At 42.4% G+C, this 24,220-nt stretch overlaps 1 protein-coding gene across 1 annotated transcript in view; it reads left to right on the forward strand.

Annotated features, from left to right (window-relative positions):
• Window positions 1–22,870, forward strand: part of CCT3 (chaperonin containing TCP1 subunit 3) — a 117,336-nt gene extending 94,466 nt beyond the window's left edge. Inside the window, exons 9-10 of the mRNA XM_071672123.1 lie at window positions 17,340–17,534; window positions 22,402–22,870. Coding sequence (XP_071528224.1) covers window positions 17,340–17,534; window positions 22,402–22,515 — 309 coding nt within the window. The 3' untranslated portion in view covers window positions 22,516–22,870. The remainder of the gene's footprint in view (window positions 1–17,339; window positions 17,535–22,401) is intronic.
• Window positions 22,871–24,220: the final 1,350 nt, after the last annotated feature.

A 24,220-nucleotide genomic window follows, 5' to 3' on the forward strand; every position in this document is an offset into this window, starting at 1 on the left:
ATGTAAGTAGGAGAGTGGCCAGCAGAGAGCGTTTTGGGATTACGTGGATATTGGGACAGGCGTGCGGAAAAAAGAGAGACTTTTGGATGTTACTGTGTGAGAGGTGCAAACTGGAGGGATGTCTGCTCATTATCTTGTGGAGGCTAAGGTGAAGGTTAGTATTGGGTTTTCAGGAAAAGAGGAGTGAATGTTGGGTTTGAAGAAGGTGGTGAGAGTAAGTGAGCTTGGGGACGGCGACCTGTGTGGGGAAGTACCAGGAGAGGGGGACTGTGTACAGAATGGAAAAAGGTGTGAGATAACAATGAAGTAAGGCGGAGTGGGGGAGGGAGGAATGGGATGTATTTAGGGAATCAGTGATGGTAGCGCAAAAGATGCTTGTGGCATGAGAAGTAAAGAGTGGGCGGGGGGCTGTTTAGAAGGGTAGTGAGTGGTGGGATGAAGAAGTAGTAAGAGTATTAGTGATAGAGAAGGAGAGAGGAATTTGGACGATTTTTTTGCAGGGAAAAAAAAAAATGGCAATGAGTGGGAGAATGAGGAGAGAGAAAGAAGGAGAAAAGAGAGCGATGGGAGAGTATAAAAGAAAGAGGACCAGGAGGTCAAGAGAAAGGTGCAAGAGGTGGAAAAAAAAAGGGCAAATGAGGCGTTGGGGTGAGAGGATATCAGTAAATTTTAGGGAGAATAAAAGATTTGTTCTGGAAGGAGGTAAATAGGGTTGGCGGAAGACAAGGGAGCAAAATGGGGAACCTTCAGTGAAGGGAGTAAGTTAATGGGGACGGTGGATAACCAAGTAGCAGTGGATGTGAGGAGAAGGAGATGGATTGAGTACGTTGAAGGTTTGTTGCATGTGTCTGATGACGAGTGGCCATTTGGGTGTTTTTCGGAGGTGGTGTGCAAAGTTGAGAGGGTTAGGAAACTGATTTGGTTAAAAGAGAAGAGGTAGTAAAAGCTTTTGCGGAAGTGAAAGGGCCGGAACGGCACAGGTTTGGATGGTTATATTGCCATGGAATTTATTAAGAAGGGGGTGGGTTGACTGTATGTTGACTGGTTGGTAAGGTTATTTAATGTATGTATGACTCATGGTGAGGTTGCCCTGAGGTTGGCGGGAGGAATGCGTGCATAGTGCCATTGTACAAAGGCAAAGGGGATATAAGGTGAGTGCTCAAATTACAGAGGTTAAGTTTGTTTTGAGGTATTCCTGGTAAATTTATTATGGGAGGGTATTGATTGAGGGGGTAAGGCATGTACAGAGCATCAGTTGGGGAATGAGCAGTGCGGGTTTCCAGAAGTGGTATGAGGATGTGTGATACAGGGTGTTTTGCTTTGCCGATGTATGTGGAGAATACTTAGAAAAGCAAATGGATTTGTATTGTAGCATTTATGGATTCTGGAGAAGGCATATGATAGAGTTGTAGAGATGCTTTGTGGAAGGTTATTAAGAATATATGGTGTGGGAGGCAAGTTGTTAGAAGCTGTGAAAAAGTTTTTTATCGAGGATTGTAAGGCATGTGTACGTGTAGGACATGGAGAGGAAAGTGATTGGTTCTCAGTGAATGTAGGTTTGCAGGCAGGGTGTGTGATGTCTTCCATGGTTGTTTAATTTGTTTATGGATGGTTGTAAGGGAGGTAAATGCAACGAGTCTGGAAAGAGGGGCAAGGATGAAGTCTGTTGGGAGATGAGAGAGCTTGGGAAGTGAGTCAGTTGTTGTTCGCTGTGATACAGCGATGGTGGTGGATTTTTCCAATGTGAGGAAAACTGAGAAGCTGGTGTGACTTGATGTTTGGGTAATTTAAAGTGTGTGGAGAAGAAAGTTGAGACTAAGATGTGATAAGGGGTGGAGTTATCATTCCAGCAGAGCAAGGGCTAGGCAAGCGACTAATAGTTTACATATAGTGGCGGGGGGGTGTCTCATGAGACAACGCTTAAGCTTATAAAGTAACGAAATAAGCAAGGTTATTAGGTTACAGTAGGGGTGAGGGTCAAGTCAATTGGGAGGTGAGTTTGAATGGAGAAAAACTGGAGGAAGTGAAGTGTTATAGATATCTTGGGAGTGGCTCTGGTCAGCGGATGGAACCATGGGAAAGCGGAAGTGGATCATAGGGTGGGGGAGGGGGCGCAAATTTTGGGAGCCTCTTGACAATTGTGTGGGAGTCGAGAACATTATCTCGGAAAGCAAAAATGGGATGTTTGAGGGAATAGAGGTTTCAAACAATGTTGTAGGGTTGCGAGGCGTGGGCTATGGATAGAGATGTGGCAGGAGGATGGATGTGCTGGAAATGAGATGTTTGAGGCAATGTGTGGTGTTGTGAGGTGGTTTGAATCGAAGTAATGTAAGTAAGGGTTAAGAGAGATGAGTGGAGGAAATAAAAAAGAGCGTGGTTGAGAGAGCAGAAGAGGGTGTTTTGAAATGGTTTGGGCACATGGAGGAGAATGAGTGAGGAGAGAAGAGATTGACCAAGAGGGTTATATGTTCGGAATGGTGGATGGGAACGAGGAGAAGGAGGAGGGGAAGAGGGAGACCAAATTGGAGGTGGAAAGATGGATGTGAAAAAAGGAATTTGTGTGGATCGGGGCTGAACATGCAGAGGGTGAAAGTTGAGGGCAAGAAATAGAGTGAATTGGCGTCATGTGGTTTATACAGGGGTATTGACCGTGTGTCAGTGGATTGATGCAAGGCCTTGGTGGAAGCGTCTGGGGGGGTAACCATGGATAAGTGTGTAGGTATGGTATATTTGGTGTGTGGGGTGGTGTTTTGTACATGTGTATGGGGGGGGGGGGGTTGGGCCATTTCTTTTGTCTGTTTTCCTTGCGCTAACCTCGCAATCGCGGGGGCGATGCAGCGACAAAGTATAAAAAAAAAAAAAAAAAAAAAAAATATATATATATATATATATATATCTATACACATATACAGAACTGCATTATAAACACATGTTCATATCTCATATCCGGTTGCCTTCATCCATTCCTGTCACTACACCGCCCACACAGGGAATAGAATCCCCCACTCCCAGCGGGTATCTCCAGGGAAAAAGATGGAAAAGGCACATTCGTTCACACTCAGTCTTGCTTATTGGTGGGGTTATCGCACAGAAAAAACCACAGCTCCCTATCCACGTCCAGGCCCCAACAACCTTTACATGTTTACCCCAGGTGCTTTACATGCCTGACTTCCGTCAGTGACAGCATGTTGACCCGGTATACCACATCCTTCCAATTCACCCTGTTCCTTGCATGCCTCTACCCTCATGTATGTTCAAAGCCTCGATTGCTCAAAATCCTTTTTTCAGTCCATCCTTCCACCTCCAATTTGGTCTCCCACTTCTCCTTGTTCCGTCCAACCTCTGACCGGTGTATGCTCTTTGTTCAGGCTTTCCTCTCCTTTCTTCCATGATTTTTCCAAAAAACCATTTCAACACCACCCTCTTTGCTCTCTAACCACACTTTTTCTATTTCCCCACACCTCGTCTCTCACCCTTTTATTACTACTTAATTCAAAACACCTCACACAACATATTGTCCTCAAACATTTCATTTCCAATACTCCACCGCTCTGCACAACCCTATTCTGTAGCCCATGCGTTGCAAACCATTTATAAATTTTTGGACACAACTTTTCTTCAAAACATACCATGTTTTGGGCCTTCTTCTCCAAGGCGATGTTCTTCTTCCATACATTCTATATCGTCCCAGATTCTTCGCCCCTTCCCCCACCTTGTGACTCACTTCCACTGCCATGGTTCCATTCTCTTTACTAAGTCACTCCCCAGATATCAAAAACACCTTTCACTTCTCCAATTTTTCTCCATTCAAACTTACATCCCCAATTAACTTGTTCCCTTCAACCCTCATCCGCACCTAATATTATTACCTTGCTCATATTCACATTTAACGCTTAATCTTCTTTAGCATATTTTCCAAACTCAGGCACCCCACTTCTGCTGTTTCTCTACCTGAATCCACCCACTGGAGGCTTTTTAATCGGCAAACAAAGAAACTGACTCACTTCCCAGGCCCTCTCATCCCTCAGTGGACGGCCTACTTGCCTTTTTCCAACATCTTGCTTGTGTTTGTGTATGTGTGTGTGAATAAACTGGGAAATGCAAAAGAATTGAAAGCAAGAGAAATATTTTTTTTTTATCTACTTTGTCGCTTGTTGTAATCCTGCCGTTAGCGACGGGGGTAGTGCAAGGAGGAAAACAGACAAAAGAATGGCCCAACCACCCACGGACCCATGATATACATACACGCACATATACATACCAATACATTTGAACGTATACTTAATATATAATACACAGACATAATTCTACTGTTCTGCCCTTATTCATTCCCGTCGCCATCCGCCACACATGGAAAAAAGGCAAACCCCCTCCCCCCGCACATGCATGTGAGGTAGTGCTCGTGAAAGATAACAAAGGCCACATTTGTTCACACTCAGTCTCTAGCTGTTCATGTCTAAGCACCAAAACCACAGCTCCCTTTTCCACATCCAGGACCCCACAAAACTTTCCATGGTTTTTACCCCAGACGCTTCACTTGCACTGGTTTCAATCCAGTTGACAGCACGTCAACCCTGGTTATACCAATCGTTCCAATTCACTTATTCCTTTGCCACGCCTTTCACCCTCTTGCATTGTTTGGGCCTCAATCGTCAAAAATCTTTTTCACTCCTCTTTCCTCCCTGCCATAATTTGGTCTCCCACTTCTCCTGTTCCCTCCACCTCTGACACCTATATACCCCATTTGTCAGTCTTTCCCTCAACTCATTCTCTCCATTGTGACCAAACCATTTCAATACACCCTCTTCTTGGGGGCCTCTCTCAACCACACTCTTTTTGTTACCACACGTCTCTTCTTACCCTTTCATTCCTTACTAGATCAAACCACCTCTCACCACATATTGTCCTCAAACATCTTCGTTACCAGCACATCTTCTTCCTCGCACAAACCCTACCTATAGCCCACGCCTCGCAACCTTATAACTTTTCGGAATCGACTATTCCTTCAAAACATACCCCTTTCGGGTCTTTCCGAGATATTATTGCCTTCCACACATTTTTCAGCGCTCCAGACTTTCACCCCTCCCCCACCTGTTACTCACTTCCGCTTCCATGTTCCATCCGCTGCCAAATTCCTCTCCCAGATATCTATAACTCTTCCACTTCCCCCAGTTTTTCTCCATTCAAACTTACCTCCCAATTGACTTGTCCCTCAACCCTACTGAACCTAATAAACCTTTCCTTATCCACATTTATCTCAGCTTTCTTCTTTCACACACATTACCAAACTTCAGTCACCAGCTTCTGCTGTTTCTCACTCGAATCAGCTACCAGCGCTGTATCATCAGTGATACAACAAAAACTGATCACTTCCAAAGTCTCGTCATTCACAGTGGACTACATACTTGCATCCCTCTCCAAAACTCTTGCATTCACCTTCCCTAACAACCCCATCCATAAACAAATTATCAAAACTACCATGGGAGGGACATCACAACCCCTTCCGGCAACCCTAATTCCTGAGACCAATTACTTTCCTCTCTTCCTCTGTACACATACCTTGCATCCTCAGTATAAAAACTTTTCACTGTTCTAACAACTTAACTTCCACACCATATATTCTTTAATACCTTCCACAGTGCATTTCTTATTCACTCTGTTATGCCTTTCCAGATCCATAAAGGCTACATACAAATCCATTTGCTTTTCTATGTGTTTTCAAATACATTCTTCAAAGTAACCACGGTGATCCACAAATCCTTTACCATTCTGAAACACAGTTGCTCTTCCTCAGTGTCTAAATGTGTGTGGATGTAACCGTCGATGTGAAAAAGGAGAGATCGGTAGTAAGTTTGAGGCAAGGAACCTGGATGTTTGGCTTTCTGAGTGAACGAAAGCTCAAGGGTAAAGGGGGAAGGCGTGGTTTGGAATGTCTGGGGATGTGACGACAGGGGTTATAGGGAGAGGACAAGAGCAAGGGAAGGCAGTAAGTAGCACATACTCCTGACACAGGAGTTGTGGGAGTATGTGATAGAATGTAAGAAGAAAGTAATTCTCGATTACTAGGGTAAACAATTGAAAGTTGATGAGAGAGGGTGGGCTGATTATTGGTGCATATGCACATGGGCTGAGAAGAAAGATCATGAAGGCACGTGTTTTGGGAGCCGCAAATGAGTGTGTTAGCGGGTTTTGTTGCACAGCCGGGTTATAGTGATGGGTGATTTGAATGCAAAGGTGAGTAATGTGGCAGTTGAGGGAATAATTGGTATGCATGGGGTGTTCAGTGTTGTAAATGGAAATGGTGAAGAGCTTGTAGATTTATGTGCTGAAAAAGGACTGATGATTGGGAATACCTGGTTTAAAAAGTGAGATATACATAAGTATACTTATGTAAGTAGGAGAGATGGCCAGAGAGCGTTATTGGATTACGTGTTAATTGACAGGCGTGCGAAAGAGAGACTTTTGGATGTTAATGTGCTGAGAGGTGCAACTGGAGGGATGTCTGATCATTATCTTGTGGAGGCTAAGGTGAAGATTAGTATGGGTTTTCAGAAAAGAGGAGTGAATGTTGGGGTGAAGAAGGTGGTGAGAGTAAGTGAGCTTGGGAAGGAGACCTGTGTGGGGAAGTACCAGGAGAGACTGTGTACAGAATGGAAAAAGGTGAGAACAATGGAAGTAAGGGGAGTGGGGGAGGAATGGGATGTATTTAGGGAATCAGTGATGGATTGCGCAAAAGATGCTTGTGGCATGAGAAGAGTGGGAGGTGGGCTGTTTAGAAAGGGTAGTGAGTGGTGGGATGAAGAAGTAAGAGTATTAGTGAAAGAGAAGAGAGAGGCATTTGGACGATTTTTGCAGGGAAAAAATGCAATTGAGTGGGAGAAGTATAAAAGAAAGAGACAGGAGGTCAAGAGAAAGGTGCAAGAGGTGAAAAAAAGGGCAAATGAGAGTTGGGGTGAGAGACTATCAGTAAATTTTAGGGAGAATAAAAAGATGTTCTGGAAGGAGGTAAATAGGGTGCGTAAGACAAGGGAGCAAATGGGAACTTCAGTGAAGGGCGTAAATGGGGAGGTGATAACAAGTAGCAGTGATGTGAGAAGGAGATGGATTGAGTATTTTGAAGGTTTGTTGAATGTGTCTGATGACAGAGTGGCAGATATAGGGTGTTTTGGTCGAGGTGGTGTGCAAAGTGAGAGGGTTAGGGAAAATGATTTGGTAAACAGAGAAGAGGTAGTAAAAGCTTTGCGGAAGATGAAAGCCGGCAAGGCAGCAGGTTTGGATGGTATTGCAGTGGAATTTATTAAGAAAGGGGGTGACTGTATTGTTGACTGGTTGGTAAGGTTATTTAATGTATGTATGACTCATGGTGAGGTGCCTGAGGATTGGCGGAATGCGTGCATAGTGCCATTGTACAAAGGCAAAGGGGATAAGAGTGAGTGCTCAAATTACAGAGGTATAAGTTTGTTGAGTATTCCTGGTAAATTATATGGGAGGGTATTGATTGAGAGGGTGAAGGCATGTACAGAGCATCAGATTGGGGAAGAGCAGTGCGGTTTCAGAAGTGGTAGAGGATGTGTGGATCAGGTGTTTGCTTTGAAGAATGTATGTGAGAAATACTTAGAAAAGCAAATGGATTTGTATGTAGCATTTATGGATCTGGAGAAGGCATATGATAGAGTTGATAGAGATGCTCTGTGGAAGGTATTAAGAATATATGGTGTGGGAGGCAAGTTGTTAGAAGCAGTGAAAAGTTTTTATCGAGGATGTAAGGCATGTGTACGTGTAGGAAGAGAGGAAAGTGATTGGTTCTCAGTGAATGTAGGTTTGCGGCAGGGGTGTGTGATGTCTCCATGGTTGTTTAATTTGTTTATGGATGGGGTTGTTAGGGAGGTAAATGCAAGAGTCCTGGAAAGAGGGGCAAGTATGAAGTCTGTTGGGGATGAGAGAGCTTGGGAAGTGAGTCAGTTGTTGTTCGCTGATGATACAGCGCTGGTGGCTGATTCATGTGAGAAACTGCAGAAGCTGGTGACTGAGTTTGGTAAAGTGTGTGGAAGAAGAAAGTTGAGAGTAAATGTGAATAAGAGCAAGGTTATTAGGCACAGTAGGGTTGAGGGTCAAGTAAATTGGGAGGTGAGTTTGAATGGAGAAAAACTGGAGGAAGTGAAGTGTTTTAGATATCTGGGAGTGGATCTGGCAGCGGATGGAACCATGGAAGCGGAAGTGGATCATAGGGTGGGGGAGGGGGCGAAAATTCTGGGGGCCTTGAAGAATGTGTGGAAGTCGAGAACATTATCTCGGAAAGCAAAATGGGTATGTTTGAAGGAATAGTGGTTCCAACAATGTTGTATGGTTGTGAGGCGTGGGCTATGGATAGAGTTGTGCGCAGGAGGATGGATGTGCTGGAAATGAGATGTTTGAGGACAATGTGTGGTGTGAGGTGGTTTGATCGAGTGAGTAACGTAAGGGTAAGAGAGATGTGTGGAAATAAAAAGAGCGTGGTTGAGAGAGCAGAAGAGGGTGTTTTGAAGTGGTTTGGGCACATGGAGAGAATGAGTGAGGAAAGATTGACCAAGAGGATATATGTGTCGGAGGTGGAGGGAACGAGGAGAAGAGGGAGACCAAATTGGAGGTGGAAAGATGGAGTGAAAAAGATTTTGTGTGATCGGGGCCTGAACATACAGGAGGGTGAAAGGAGGGCAAGGAATAGAGTGAATTGGAGCGATGTGGTATACCGGGGTTGACATGTTGTCAGTGGATTGAATCAAGGCATGTGAAGCGTCTGGGGTAAACCATGGAAAGCTGTGTAGGTATGTATATTTGCGTGTGTGGACGTGTGTATGTACATGTGTATGGGGGGGGGGTTGGGCCATTTCTTTCGTCTGTTTCCTTGCGCTACCTCGCAAACGCGCGAGACAGCGACAAAGTATAATAAAAAAAAAAAAAAAAAATATATATATATATATATATATATATATATATACACATATACAGACATGCATATAAACACATGTTCATATTCATACATGGTTGCCTTCATCCATTCCTGTCACTACACCGCCACACAGGAAATAGAATCCCCCACTCCCCAGCGAGGTATCTCCAGGAAAAGATGGAAAAGGCCACATTCGTTCACACTCAGTCTTGCTATTGTGTGGGTAACGCACAGAAACCACAGCTCCCTATCCACGTCCAGGCCCCACACACCTTTACATGGTTTACCCCAGGTGCTTTACATGCCCTGCTTCAGTCCATTGACAGCATGTTGACCCCAGTATACCACATCCTTCCAATTCACCCTGTTCCTTGCATGCCTCTCACCCTCATGTATGTTCAAGCCTCGATTGCTCAAAATCTTTTTCAGTCCATCCTTCCACCTCCAATTTGGTCTCCCACTTCTCCTTGTTCCGTCCACCTCTGACACGTGTATGCTCTTTGTCAGGCTTTCCTCTCACTTTCTCCATATTTCCAAACCATTTCAACACACCCTCTTTTGCTCTCTAACCCACACTTTTTCTATTTCCACACCTCTCTCTCACCCTTTCATTACTTACTTAATCAAACCACCTCACACCACATATTGTCCTCAAACATTTCATTTCCAATACATCCACCCTCCTCTGCACAACCCTGTCTGTAGCCCATGCGTTGCAACCATATAACATTTTTGGAACTACTTTTCCTTCAAACATACCCATTTTTGCTCTCCAAGGCGATGTTCTCTCCTTCCATACATTCTATATCGCTCCCAGAATCTTCGCCCCTTCCCCCACCTTGTGACTCACTTCCACTTCCATGGTTCCATTCTCTACTAAGTCCACTCCCAGATATCTAAAACACTTCACTTCCTCCAATTTTTCTCCATTCAAACTTACATCCCAATTAACTTGTCCCTCAACCCTACCGAACCTAATATTATTACCTTGCTCATATTCACATTTACGCTTAATCTTCTTTAGCATACTTTTCCAAACTCAGTCACCAACTTCTGCTGTATCTCACCTGAATCACCCACTGGAGGCTTATTATCGGCAAACAAGAACTGACTCACTTCCCAGGCCCTCTCATCCCTAGTGGACGGCCTACTTGCCCCTTTTTCCAACACTCTTGCTTGTGTTTGTGTATGTGTGTGTGAATAAACTGGGAAATGCAAAAGAATTGAAAGCAAGAAATATTTTTTTTTTATCATACTTTGTCGCTGTATCCTGCGTTAGCGAGGTAGTGCAAGGAAACAGACAAAAGAATGGCCCAACCCACCCACAGACACATGCATATACATACACGCACATATACATACCTATACATTTGAACGTATACATATATATACATACACAGACATAATTCATACTGTCTGCCCTTATTCATTCCCGTCGCCATCCCGCCACACATGGAATGACAACCCCCTCCCCCCGCATGCATGTGAGGTAGTGCTCGGAAAGATAACAAAGGCCACATTTGTTCACACTCAGTCTCTAGCTGTCATGTCTAATGCACCAAAACCACAGCTCCCTTTCCACATCCAGGCCCCACAAAACTTTCCATGGTTTACCCCAGACGCTTCACATGCCCTGGTTCAATCCATTGACAGCACGTCAACCCTGGTATACCACATCGTTCCAATTCACTCTATTCCTTGCACGCCTTTCACCCTCTTGCATGTTTGGGCCTCAATCGCTCAAAATCTTTTTCACTCCATCTTTCCACCTCCAATTTGGTCTCCCACTTCTCCTTGTTCCCTCCACCTCTGACACATATATCCCCTTTGTCAGTCTTTCCTCACTCATTCTCTCCATGTGACCAAACCATTTCAATACACCCTCTTCTGCTCTCTCAACCACACTCTTTTTATTACCACACGTCTCTCTTACCCTTTCATTCCTTACTAGATCAAACCACCTCTCACCACATATTGTCCTCAAACATCTCGTTTCCAGCACATCCTTCTTCCTCCGCACAACCCTACCTATAGCCCACGCCTCGCAACCTTATAACATTGTTGGAACGACTATTCCTTCAAACATACCCATTTCGGCTTTCCGAGATATTATTGCCTTCCACACATTTTTCAGCGCTCCCAGAACTTTCACCCCCTCCCCCACCCTGTTACTCACTTCCGCTTCCATGGTTCCATCCGCTGCCAAATCCACTCCCAGATATCTATAACTCTTCACTTCCCCCAGTTTTTCTCCATTCAAACTTACCTCCCAATTGACTTGTCCCTCAACCCTACTGAACCTAATAACCTTGCTCTTATCCACATTTACTCTCAGCTTTCTTCTTTCACACACATTACCAAACTCAGTCACCAGCTTCTGCAGTTTCTCACTCGAATCAGCTACCAGCGCTGTATCATCAGTGAACAACAACTGACTCACTTCCAAAGTTCTCTCATTCACAGTGGACTACATACTTGCTCCCTCTCCAAAACTCTTGCATTCACCTCCCTAACAACCCCATCCATAAACAAATTAAACTACCATGGAGACATCACACACCCCTTCCGCAACCCTACATTCACTGAGAACCAATTACTTTCCTCTCTTCCTACTCGTACACATACCTTGCATCCTCAGTAAAAACTTTTCACTGCTTCTAACAACTTAACTTCCACACCATATATTCTTAATACCTTCCACAGAGCATTTCTTATCAACTCTGTCATATGCCTTCTCCAGATCCATAAATGCTACATACAAATCCATTTGCTTTTCTATGTGTTTCTCAAATACATTCTTCAAAGTAAACACGTGATCCACACATCCTTTACCACTTCTGAAACCACAGTGCTCTTCCTCAGTGTCTAAATGTGTGTGGATGTAACCAAGATGAGAAAAAAGGAGAGATAGGTAGTATGTTTGAGGAAAGGAACATGGATGTTTTGGCTCTGAGTGAAATGAGGCTCAAGGGTAAAGGGGAAGAGTGGTTTGGGAATGTCTTGGGAGTAAAGTCAGGGGTTAGTGAGAGGACAAGAGCAAGGGGAGGAGTAGCACTACTCCTGAAACATGAGTTGTGGGAGTATGTGATAGAGTGTAAGAAAGTAAATTCTAGATTGATATGGGTAAAACTGAAAGTTGATGGAGAGAGATGGGTGATTATTGGTGCATATGCCTCTGGGCATGAGAAGAAAAATCATGAGAGGCAAGTGTTTTGGAAGCAGCTGAATGAGTGTGTTAGTGGTTTTAATGCACGAGACCGGGTTATAGTGATGGGTGATTTGAATGCAAAGGTGAGTAATGTGGCAGTTGAGGGAATAATTGGTATACATGGGGTGTTCAGTGTTGTAAATGGAAATGGTGAAGAGCTTGTAGATTTATGTGCTGAAAAAGGACTGGTGATTGGGAATACCTGGATTAAAAAGCGAGATATACATAAGTATACATATGTAAGTAGGAGAGATGGCCAGAAAGCGTTATTGGATTATGTGTTAATTGATAGGCGCGCGAAAGAGAGACTTTTGGATGTTAATGTGCTGAGAGGTGCAACTGGAGGGATGTCTGATCATCATTATCTTGTGGAGGCGAAAGTGAAGATTTGTAGGGGTTTTCAGAAAAGAAGAGAGAATGTTGGGGTGAAGAGAGTGGTGAAAGTAAGTGAGCTTGGGAAGGAGACTTGTGTGAGGAAGTACCAGGAGAGACTGAGTACAGAATGGAAAAAGGTGAGAACAAAGAAGGTAAGGGGTGTGGGGGAGGAATGGGATGTATTTAGGGAAGCAGTGATGGCTTGCGCAAAAGATGCTTGTGGCATAAGAAGCGTAAGAGGTGGGTGGATTAGAAAGGGTAGTGAGTGGTGGGATGAAGAAGTAAGATTATTAGTGAAAGAGAAGAGAGAGCATTTGGATGATTTTTGCAGGGAAAAAATGCAAATGAGTGGGAGATGTATAAAAGAAAGAGGCAGGAGGTCAAGAGAAAGGTGCAAGAGGTGAAAAAGAGGGCAAATGAGAGTTGGGGTGAGAGAGTATCATTAAATTTTAGGGAGAATAAAAAGATGTTTTGGAAGAAGGTAAATAAAGTGCATAAGACAAGGGAGCAAATGGGAACTTCAGTGAAGGGGGCTAATGGGGAGGTGATAACAAGAAGTGGTGAGTGAGAAAGAGATGGAGTGAGTATTTTGAAGGTTTGTTGAACGTGTTTGATGATAGAGTGGCAGATATAGGGGGTTTTGGTCAAGGTGGTGTGCAAAGTGAGAGGGTTAGGGAAAATGATTTGGTAAACAGAGAAGAGGTAGTGGGAGCTTTGCGGAAGATGAAAGCCGGCAAGGCAGTAGGTTTGGATGGTATTGCAGTGGAATTTATTAAAAAAGGGGGTGACTGTATTGTTGACTGGTTGGTAAGGTTATTTAATGTATGTATGATTCATGGTGAGGTGCCTCAGGATTGGCGGAATGCTTGCATAGTGCCATTGTACAAAGGCAAAGGGGATAAGAGTGAGTGCTCAAAATACAGAGGTATAAGTTTGTTGAGTATTCCTGGTAAATTATATGGGAGGGTATTGATCGAGAGGGTGAAGGCATGTACAGAGCATCAGATTGGGGAAGAGCAGTGTGGTTTCAGAAGTGGTAGAGGATAAGTGGATCAGGTGTTTGCTTTGAAGAAAGTATGTGAGAAATACTTAGAAAAGCAAATGGATTTGTATGTAGCATTTATGGATCTGGAGAAGGCATATGATAAGAGTTGATAGAGATGCTCTGTGGAAGGTATTAAGAATATATGGTGTGGGAGGCAAGTTGTTTATCGAGGATGTAAGGCATGTGTACATGTAGGAAGAGAGGAAAGTGATTTGTTCTCAGTGAATGTAGGTTTGCGGCAGGGGGATGTGATGTCTCCATGGTTGTTTAATTTGTTTATGGATGGAGTTGTTAGGGAGGTGAATGCAAGAGTTTTGGAAATAGGGGCAAGTATGCAGTCTGTTGTGGATGAGAGAGCTTGGGAAGTGAGTCAGTTGTTGATCGCTGATGATACAGCACTGGTGGCTGATTCATGTGAGAAACTGCAAAAGCTGGTGACTGAGTTTGGTAAAGTGTGTGAAAGAAGAAAGTTAAGAGTAAATGTGAATAAGAGCAAGGTTATTAGGTACGGTAGGGTTGAGGGTCAAGTCAATTGGGAGGTAAGTTTGAATGGAGAAAAACTGGAGGAAGTAAAGTGTTTTAGATATCTGGGAGTGGATCTGGCAGTGGATGGAACCATAGAAGCGGAAATGAATCATAGGGTGCGGGAGGGGGCGAAAATTCTGGGAGCCTTGAAGAATGCGTGGAAGTCAAGAACATCATCTCATAAAGCAAAAATAGGTATGTTTGAAGGAATAGTGGTTCCAACAATGTTGTATGGCTGCGAGGCATGGGCTATGGATAGAGTTGTGCGCAGGAGAGTGGATGTGCTGGAAATGAGATGTTTGAGGACAATATGTGGTGTGAGGTGGTTTGATCGAGTAACTAATGTAAGGGTAAGAGAGATGTGTGGAAATAAAAAGAGTGAGGTTGAGAGAGCAGAAGAGGGTGTTTTGAAATGGTTTGGTCACATGGAGAGAATGAGTGAGGAAAGATTGACCAAGAGGATATGTGTGTCAGAGATGGAGTGGAGGAGAAGTGGGAGACCAAATTGGAGGTGGAAAGATAGAGTGAAAAAGATTTTGAGTGATCAGGGCCTGAACATGCAGGAGGGTGAAAGGCGTGCAAGGAATAGAGTGAATCGGAACGATGTGGTATACCAGGGTCGACGTGCTGTCAATGGATTGAACCAGGGCATGTGAAGCGTCTGGGGTAAAGTATGGAAAGTGTTGTGGGGCCTGGCTGTGGAAAGGGAGCTGTGGTTTCGATGCATTATTACATGACAGCTAGAGACTGAGTGTGAACGAATGGGGCCTTTGTTGTCTTTTCCTAGTGCTACCTCGCACACATGAGGGGGAAGGGGTTGTTGTTTCATGTGTGGCGAGGTTTCGATGGGAATAAATAAAGGTAGACGTATAAATTATGTACATGAGTATATATGTATATGTCTGTGTGTGTATATATATGTGTACATTGAGATGTATAGGTGTGTATTTTGCGTGTGTGGACTTGTATGTATATACATGTGTATGTGGGTGGGTTGGGCCGTTCTTTCGTCTGTTTCCTTGCGCTACCTCGCTAACGTGGGAGACAGCGACATAGCAAAATAAAATAAATATATAGATATCTTTATCCCCTTTGCCTTTGTACAATGGCACTATGCATGCATTCCGCCAATCCTCAGGCACCTCACCTTGAGTCATACATACACTGAATATCCTTACCAACCAGTCAACAACACAGTCACCCCTTTTTTAATAAATTCCACTGCAATATCATTCATACCCACTGCCTTGCCAGCTTTCATCTTCTGCAAAGCTTTTACTATCTCTTCTCTGTTTACCAAATCGTTCTCCTTAACCCTCTCACTTTGCACACCACCTCGACCAAAACACTCTATATCTGCCACTCTACCGTCTAACTCATTCGACAAACCTTCAAAATACTCCATCTCCTCGCATCACCACTACTTGTTATCACCTCCTTATTAGCCCCCTTCACCGATGTTCCCATTTGTTCTCTTGTCTTATGCACTTTATTTACCTCCTTCAAATCATCTTTTTATTCTCCCTAAAGTTTAATGATACTCTATCACCCCAACTCTCATTTGCCCTCTTTTTCACCTCTTGCACCTTTCTCTTAACCTCCTTCCTTTCTTTTATACATCTCCCAGTCATTTGCACTTTTCCTTGCAAGACTCGTCCAAGTGCCTCTCTCTTCTCTTTCACTAATGATCTTACTTCTTCATCCCGCCACTCACTACCCTTTCTAATTTGCCCACTCCCATGCTAGACACCCTCCCTCCCTTATATTTTAACTTTCTAAAAGCAGAAACACTAAGAAGGAGTCACGCAGGGAGTGCTCATGCTCCTCGAAGGCTCAGATTTGGGTGTCTAACTGTATGTGGATGTAACCAGGATGAGAAAAAAGGAGAGATAGGTAGTATGTTTGAGGAAAGGAACCTGTATGTTTTGGCTTTGTGTGAAACGAAGCTCAAGGGTAAAGGAGAAGAGTGGTTTGTGAATGTTTTGGACGTAAAGTCAGGGGTTGGTGAGTGGACAAGAGCAAGGGAAGGAGTAGCACTACTCCTGAAATAGGAGTGGTGGGAGTATGTGGTAGAGTGCAAGAAAGTAAACTCTAGATTGATATGAGTAAAACTGAAAGTGGATGGAGAGAGCTGGGTGATTATTGGTGCATATGCACCTGGGCATGAGAAGAAAGATCATGAGAGGCAAGTGTTGTGGGAGCAGCTGAGTGAGTGTGTTAGTAGTTTTGATGCATGAGATCAGGTTATAGTGATAGGTTATTTGAATGCAAAGGTGAGTAATGTGGCAGTTGAGGCAATAATTGGTGTACATGGGGTGTTCATTGTTGGAAATGGTGAAGAGCTTGTAGATTTGTGTGCTGAAAAAGGACTGGTGATTGGGAGTACCTGCTTTAAAAAGAGAGATACACATAAGTATACGTATGTAAGTGGGAGAGATGGCCAGAGCGTTATTGGATTACGTGTTAATTGATAGGCACGCAAAAGAGAGACTTTTAGATGTTATGTGCTGTGAGGTGCAACTGAAGGGATGTCTGATCACTATCTTGTAGAGGCAAAGGTGAAGAATTGTAGAGGTTTTCAGAAAAGAAGAGAGAATGTTGGGGTGAAGTGAGTGGTGAGAGTAAGTGAAATTGGGAAGGAGATGTGTGTGAGGAAGTACCAGGAGAGACTGAGTGCAGATTGGAAAATGGTGAGAGCTAAGGACGCAAGGGGAGTGGGGGAGGAATAGGATGTATTTAGGGAAGCAGTGATGGCTTCGCAAAAGATGAAAGCAAGAGATACACTGATTAATTCATGTCAATAAAATGTGAATATTTATTAGGACTCTCAGATTTTTTTACCTGTCTGTAGACTTCAGTTTGTTCTGAGGTTTGAAAATTGGGTAGATTATATTTTCAAAAATGAGCAAACTTCCAAAATTCATGGTCTAGCCAATTTACTATTATCGTTTGTTAATTTGGAGCATAGATATCCAGTAAATAACAGTAAAAGTTAATTAAATATTTTATTTTTGATTTATTGCAAACATGTAGAACCTGCATTAGATATTCAGAACACTTATAATTATGATGTGTTGAAACTGCTGTCTGGGCCCATGTTTCTGAAATACAATGAAAATCCAAAATCTGTATTGTTTGATCTCAAGGTTTAAGGATTTTTTATATTATACCATGAGTAATGTATAGAATACCTGTATTGAATAGGTTTATGATGGTCAGTGATGTCTTCCATGTTTGAAGTTTTCTTTGTGTTACAGGTAATTCCACGCACTTTAGCTCAAAACTGTGGTGCTAACATCATCAGGTTATTGACAGCTTTGCGAGCCAAGCATGTAAGTGGTGAAACAACATGGGGTGTGGATGGAGAATCAGGTGAACTCACCGACATGAGGAAACTTAAAATCTGGGAACCTCTTGCAGTGAAACTGCAAGTTTTTAAGACGTCTGTAGAAGTAAGTTTAATGCACAATATATTCCTTTTTTTATTTGTATTTTATTGTTTGCTACTTGGTTATTTCTTTCTTCATTTAACTCTATTCCTATCTACTGAAGATGGATGAAAACACAACTTCATTCACTTCCTTTGCCTGTTGTGCTAAAGTGAAATGGGTTTGCATACTAAGGTATAGTGAATTCTGGCTAAGATGGGTCTGAATCAATGAAGTGATGTCACCATGGTCAGTTACTTGTAATATAGATGGGTAAAGATGAAGAATGGTTTGGAAAAGTCTTAGGAGTAAAGTCAGGGGTTGGTGAGAGGACAAGTGTTAAGGAAGGAGTAGCACTACTGAAGCAGGAGTTTTGGGAGTGTGTGATAGAGTGTAAGAAAGTAAATTCTAGGTTGATATGGGTAAAACTGAAAGTGGATAGAGAGAGAGGGGTTGTTATTGATATGGGTAAAACTGAAAGTGGATGGAGAGAGAGGGGTTATTATTGGTGCTTATGCCCTTGGTCATGAAAAGAAAGATCATGAGAGGCAAGTGTTTTGGGAGCAGCTGAGTGAGTGTGTCAGTAGCTTTAGTGCACGTGACCGGGTATTAGTGATTTGCTATGTAAATGCGAAGGTGAGTAATGTGGTAGTTGAGGGTATAATTGGTGTACACTGGATTTTCAGTGTTATGAATGGAAATGGTAAAGAGCTTCTGGATTTATGTGCTGAAAAAAAAGACTGATGATTGAAAATACCTGGTTTAAAAAGTGAGAGATACGTTTGTGAATAGGAGAGGAGAGATGGTCAGAGGGCTTTATTAGAATGCACATTAATTGATAGGCATGTAAAAAGAGACTTTTGGATCTTATTGTTCCGAGAGAGGCAGCTGATAGGACGCCTGATCACTATCTTGTTGAGGCGAAGGTGAAGATTAGAGGTTTTCAAAAAAGAAGAAAAATTGGGGAGAGGGGAGCAGTGAGAGCAAGTGAGCTTGGAAAGGAGACTTGTGTGAGGAAGTACCTGGAGAGATTGAGTGTATAATGGCAAAAGGTAAGAGCAAATGATGTGAGGGGAGTGGGTGAAGAATGGGATGTATTTAGAGAAACAGTGTTGGCATATGGAAAAGGTGCATGTGGCATGAGAACAGTGGGAGTTGGGCAGATAAGAAAGGTTAGTGAGTGGTGGGATGAAGAAGTAAAGTTGTTAGTGAAAGAGAAAAGAGAGGCGTTTTGACAATACATACAAGGAAGGAATACAAATGACTGGGAGATGTTTAAAAGAATGTGGCAGGAGGTCAAGAGGAAGGTGCAAGGGTGAAAAAGAGGGCAATTGAGAGTTGGAGTGAGAGAGTATCATTAAACTTAATGGAGAATAAAAAGATGTTTCGGAAGGAGGTAAATAAAGTGTGTAAACCGAGAACAAATGGGAACATCAGTGAAGGGGGCAAGGAGGGATGTGATAACAGGTAGTGAAGAAGTGAGGAGATGGAGTGAGTATTTTGAATGTTTGTTGAATATGCTTCATGATAGAGTAGCAAATGCATGGTGTTTTGGTCGCGTTGGTATGTGAAGTGAGAGGGTCAGGGAGAATGGTTTGGTTAAGAGCGAAGAGGTAGTGAAAGCTTTGCAGAAGATGAAATCCAGCAAGGTGGTGGGTTTGGATGGTATTGCAGTTGAATTTATTAAGAAAGGGGGTCACTGTGTTGTTGATTGGTTGGTAAGGATATTCTTTGTATGTATGGATCATGGTGAAGTGCCTAAGGATTGGGGAAATGTGTGCATAGTGCCATTGTACAAAGGCAAAGGGGATAAAGATGACTGTTCATACTGCAGAGTGAATTGGAACAATGTGATATACCAGGGCCGACATGCTGTCAATGGATTGAACCAGGGCATATGAAGTGTCTGGGGTAAAACACGGAAAGTTTAATGGGGCCTGGACGTGGAAATTGAGCTGTGGTTTCAGTGCATTACACATGACAGCTAGAGACTGAGTGTGAACGAATGTGGCTTTTTTTTTTGTCATTTCCTAGTGCTATCATAAGGGGGGTGTGCGATTTCATATGTGAAGTGTTTTAGGTATCTGGGAGTGGTTTCAACAGTGGATGGAACCATGGAAGCGGAAGTGAGTCATAGGGTGGGGGAGGGGGTGAAGGTTCTGGTAGCATTGAGGAATGTGTAGAAGGCGAGAATGTTATCTCGGAGAGAAAAAAATGGGTATATTTGAAGGAATTGTGGTTCCAGCAATGTTATATGGTTGCGAGGCATGTGCTATAGATAGGGTTGTGCAGAGGAGGGTGGATGTGTTGGAAATGAAATGTTTGAGGACAGTATGTGGTGTGAGTTGGTTTGATCAAGTAAGTGATGAAAGGATAGGAGATGTGTGGTAATAAAAAGAGTGTGGTTGAAAGAGCAGAAGAGGGTGTATTTAAATGGTTTGGTCATATGGAGAGAATGAGTGAGGAAAGATTGACAAAGAGGATATATGTGTCAGAGGTCGAGGGAACGAGGAGAAATGGGAGACCAAAAATGGAGGTAGAAGGATAGAGTGAAAAAGATTTTGAGCAATTAGGGTCTGAACATAGAGGAGGGGAAAGGCATGCAAGGAATAGAGTGAATTGGAACAGTGTGGTATAGCGGGGTGGATGTGCTTTGAATGGATTGAACCATTGCATGTGAAGCCTTTGGGGTAAACCATGGAAAGTCTTGTGGGGCCTGGATGTGGAAAGGGAGATGTGGTTTCGATGCATTACAAGTATGGATATGTACATGTGTATATATGTATGAGTCTGTGTATGTATATGTACGTGTGTGGGCATTTATGTATATACATTTGTATGTGGGTAGGTTGGGTCATTTCCTCGTCCGTCCCCTTGCACTACCTCACTAACACGGGAGATGGCAGTTAAGTATGATAGATAAATAAATGAAATACATATTTGCCATTTTCCACTCTAGCACATTAGTGTTAAGAACAGAGGACCGAGCCTTAGAGGAAATATCCTCACTTGGCCCCCTTCTCTGTTCCTTCTTTTGGAAAATTGATAACGGGAGGGGAGGATTTCCAGCCCCCTGCTCCCTCCCCTTTTAGTTGCCTTCTACAACACGCAGGGAATATGTGGGAAGTATTCTCTTTTCCCTGTTGCTCCCAGAATCTGAAGAAGAATGTGTGGAAGGAGAGAGCATTATCTTGGAGTGCAAAAGTGGGTATTCTGGAAAGAAAAATAGTTCCAACAATGTTATATGGTTGTGACACAGGCTATAGATAGTGTTGTACAGAGAAGGGTGGATGTGTTGGAAATGCATCATATGTGGTGTGAGATGGTTTGATCAAGTAATGAAAGGGTAAGAGAGGTGTGTGGAAATACAAAGAGTGTAGATGAGAGATCAGAAGAGGGTGTGTTGAAATGGTTTGGGCATATGGAGAGAATGAGCGAGGAAAGATAGACAAAGAGGATATATGTGTCAGAGGTGAGGGAAGGAGAAGCAGGAGACCAAATTGGAAGTGGATGGATAGAGTGAAAAAGATTTTGAATGATTGGGGCCTGGACATACAGGAGGGTGAGAGGCATGCAAGGAATAGAATGAATTGGAATGATGTGTTATACTGGTGTCAACGTGCTGTCAGTAGACTGAACCAGGGCATGTGAATTGTCCTTGGAAAGGTTTTGTGTCATTGATTTTGGTGTGTGGAGTGAATTTCATGTGTAATGCTTAGAAGGGTTGTTTTGTTTAGGGGGATTGATTGTCCGTTTAAGGGAACTTTAGGGTATAGGTTGGATTCATTAAGTTATAACCTATTTGTACTTGTGAGACCTACCTCTTGAACATCTATTGTACAGTATCTTATATTTCTGTATCTGTTTGCTTTAGCTGTAAGTCATTTTATCCCAACTGTCCGCCTCTATTTTACTTTAAAATTACTTTTTAACAACCTTCTTGCTCAATTTCATGTTATGTCCCAAGTGGGGTTTTGTTCTGATTGTGTAATATAGTGTCGTATGTTTATTGTTGCCCTGTGGTGTTAGTGTAGTGATGTGATTGTGATGTCATCTACATATAAGAAGATCTTCTTACTATGGTATGTTGGAGGTTTTGGGCAGTCATGTAGGAGGTGATCTAAGAGGGTTAGAAAAGGAACTGCTCCATAGGGAACTCCATTTTAGAGCTGAAGCTATCTCAAATGACTTTAGCATGGTGGTTGGCTTTTAAGTTTTCTCGATGTTGTGTAGGGTGGTGTCAAGTATCTTCTATTGTGTCAAGGGACAGTGTGAAAATGCTTCGTTGATGTCTTTTGCCTCAAACATTGTGTAGGACAGAGTTAAGTTTGGTTAAAGTTATCTAGGACATGTTTTGTAAGATCTATGTGTCTGATGGTGGAGTGGTTGGGTCTGAAGCTAAATTGTTTTTTTTTTTTTTTTTACAAAAGTCATGTAGGGTGGTAGGAGGAGGGGGAGTCGAATGGTTTGTAGGGCTTTAGGATTAGAATTATGCTAGCAAGTTTCCTGATGTTGGGGAATTTTTGTTGTCCAAGTAGGAGTGGATGAATTTATTTGTAAATGCAAGGATTGCAAATAGGTCAAAAAAGATTATTTTGTCAGGACCTGTTGCAGAGTTCTTCAAGGTTTAACTCAATTTTTGTAACTGTGAGAGTGAATTGTGGATGATTGTCATTTCTTAATGGATCTAATGCCCAGTTGACTGTTCCTGGCACCACCTCACTAAAGCTGGAAAGAGCAAGAAGGTATGAAAAATATATGAGAAAGAAAAATGTCATCTTGAATGTAGATGCTAGTGTGAATATATTTTAGACAAGAAGTTTATTACTTGTACAACATGAAAACATGTCTTAACAGATTTATTTATTTTTTTTATTTTATTTTTTTTCAGACTGCTGTGCTCCTGTTGAGGATTGATGACATTGTATCTGGATCCAAGAAAAGTAAAGACAAGGAGGAAGCTGGTGGTGTAGGAATGCCTGGAGAGATGGGACCCATGGACTAAGAGTATTTGAGAACTAATTTCAATTAATCTCTCTCTTAACATACCTTGGTTGTGTCCTGATGTTGTTTTGGATTGCCTGACCTTTTTCAAGAATCAGAAAATGTTGCAGTATTTGCTCCTCAGAGCAAATAGTTGTTGAGGCATAACATATGCACTTAAACAGGATGAAGTTTTTGGGTCCCAGGTGTAAATTAACATGAATAACAGACTAACTAGGATGAGAAATCTATTTCAAAAGGATTTTTTACTTGTGCCTAACAAATGCTTGGGACTTGTGCACCATTACTGATATCAAAGACTCCAGTAAACAGCTTGTACACGAATAATTACTTTAAAGAATACATTTCTATCATATTATTGTGTTTGATTACAAACCAGCTTTATTTACGAATGATATATGTCAGTTATCTCTGACTCTGTTCCAGTTATATGTGGAGGATGAAGTGCTTGCATCATCTCTGATACCACTTATACATGTATTTCCAAAGTATGTTCATGATGTCAAAGTAAGTGGCAGCTGAAGGCTTCCGCATTAGTGTATGCTTTTTTTTTTTCCCCCATTTGATTTTTTTGGTACTATTGATTTCAGTCACACAAATAGAAGCAAACTTAAAACTTGCTAGATTAGCTTGTTGAAAAGTTTGACATTTGTAAATTGGTAATTTTTAGTATTTGGTCAAACTAAGAAAAAATTCAGTAAGGCAAGATTAGTAATTTTATTACGTTAACAAGACATAATTTTGGTCTATAGGCCATATGACAAGCCCAAAAGATAGTGTAGTTGCCCAGTAGTTAGTCATTCAGACACAAATAACTACTTTGTTGCTCACTGTTGAGATTGTCAGCAACTCAATATCAGGTCATTTGACCTAACAGTTGGAATGTTCTTGTTTACAAGTCCTGCATCTTGTCTTGACACAGCTTCCTCAATAAACTCTTGACAGGATATCCCAGTGGGATAGACAAAATCTAGTTAAGTTTAATGGCTCCAAAATCGTTTCTGACCATCTCTATTAAAAACTCCTCACAACTCGTCTCTCCTTTGATGATTCTGTAATTCCACCTTTTGACTCAATGAATATAATACTTGGTATTACAGTAACATCCACTCATTTTTGGAAACCCCACATTACAAAGATAGCTAAGTCTGCCTCAAAGGAACTGGGAGTCCTGTTTAAGGATTGAAGTCTCCTTTCCTTTGAACATTTGCTTCATTTATACAAAGGATTGATTCATCCTTGTATGGAGTAGTGCTTTCACACCTGGGATGGGTGTAGCTCTGCATCCTTACATGACACCGTTAAGTCAAAAGTGGTCCGACTTATGAACTCTCCTAGGCTAACTTAACCCTCACGCCTTATGCTGCACTATTAGTCCACTTTCTCTTTTCTATAGGTATTACTTTGGTTTTTGCTCCCAAGAGTTAGCTGCTTGTTGGCCCCCACTGCTAGCTTGACCACAGCACTTGGCAAGTTGCTCTATCATATGATTCCTGTGTGGCTGTTGGCAACTCAAGGGTGGGTAGTTTTGATGGCTGTTTCTTTCCCTACACCTGCATGTTTTGGAACTCTCTTCCCTCTCATACTTTTCCCAAAAAGTTTGACCTGGCATATTTTGAAATACAGGTTTTTCCTCTTCCTCCAAAATGTGTAAATTTTACCCCTTGTCTCTTCATTCTCCCTTTCATACTTGTCTCTATATATCA

Source organism: Panulirus ornatus, chromosome 17 (assembly GCF_036320965.1).
Source record: "Panulirus ornatus isolate Po-2019 chromosome 17, ASM3632096v1, whole genome shotgun sequence".
Taxonomy (NCBI): Eukaryota; Metazoa; Arthropoda; class Malacostraca; order Decapoda; family Palinuridae; genus Panulirus; species Panulirus ornatus.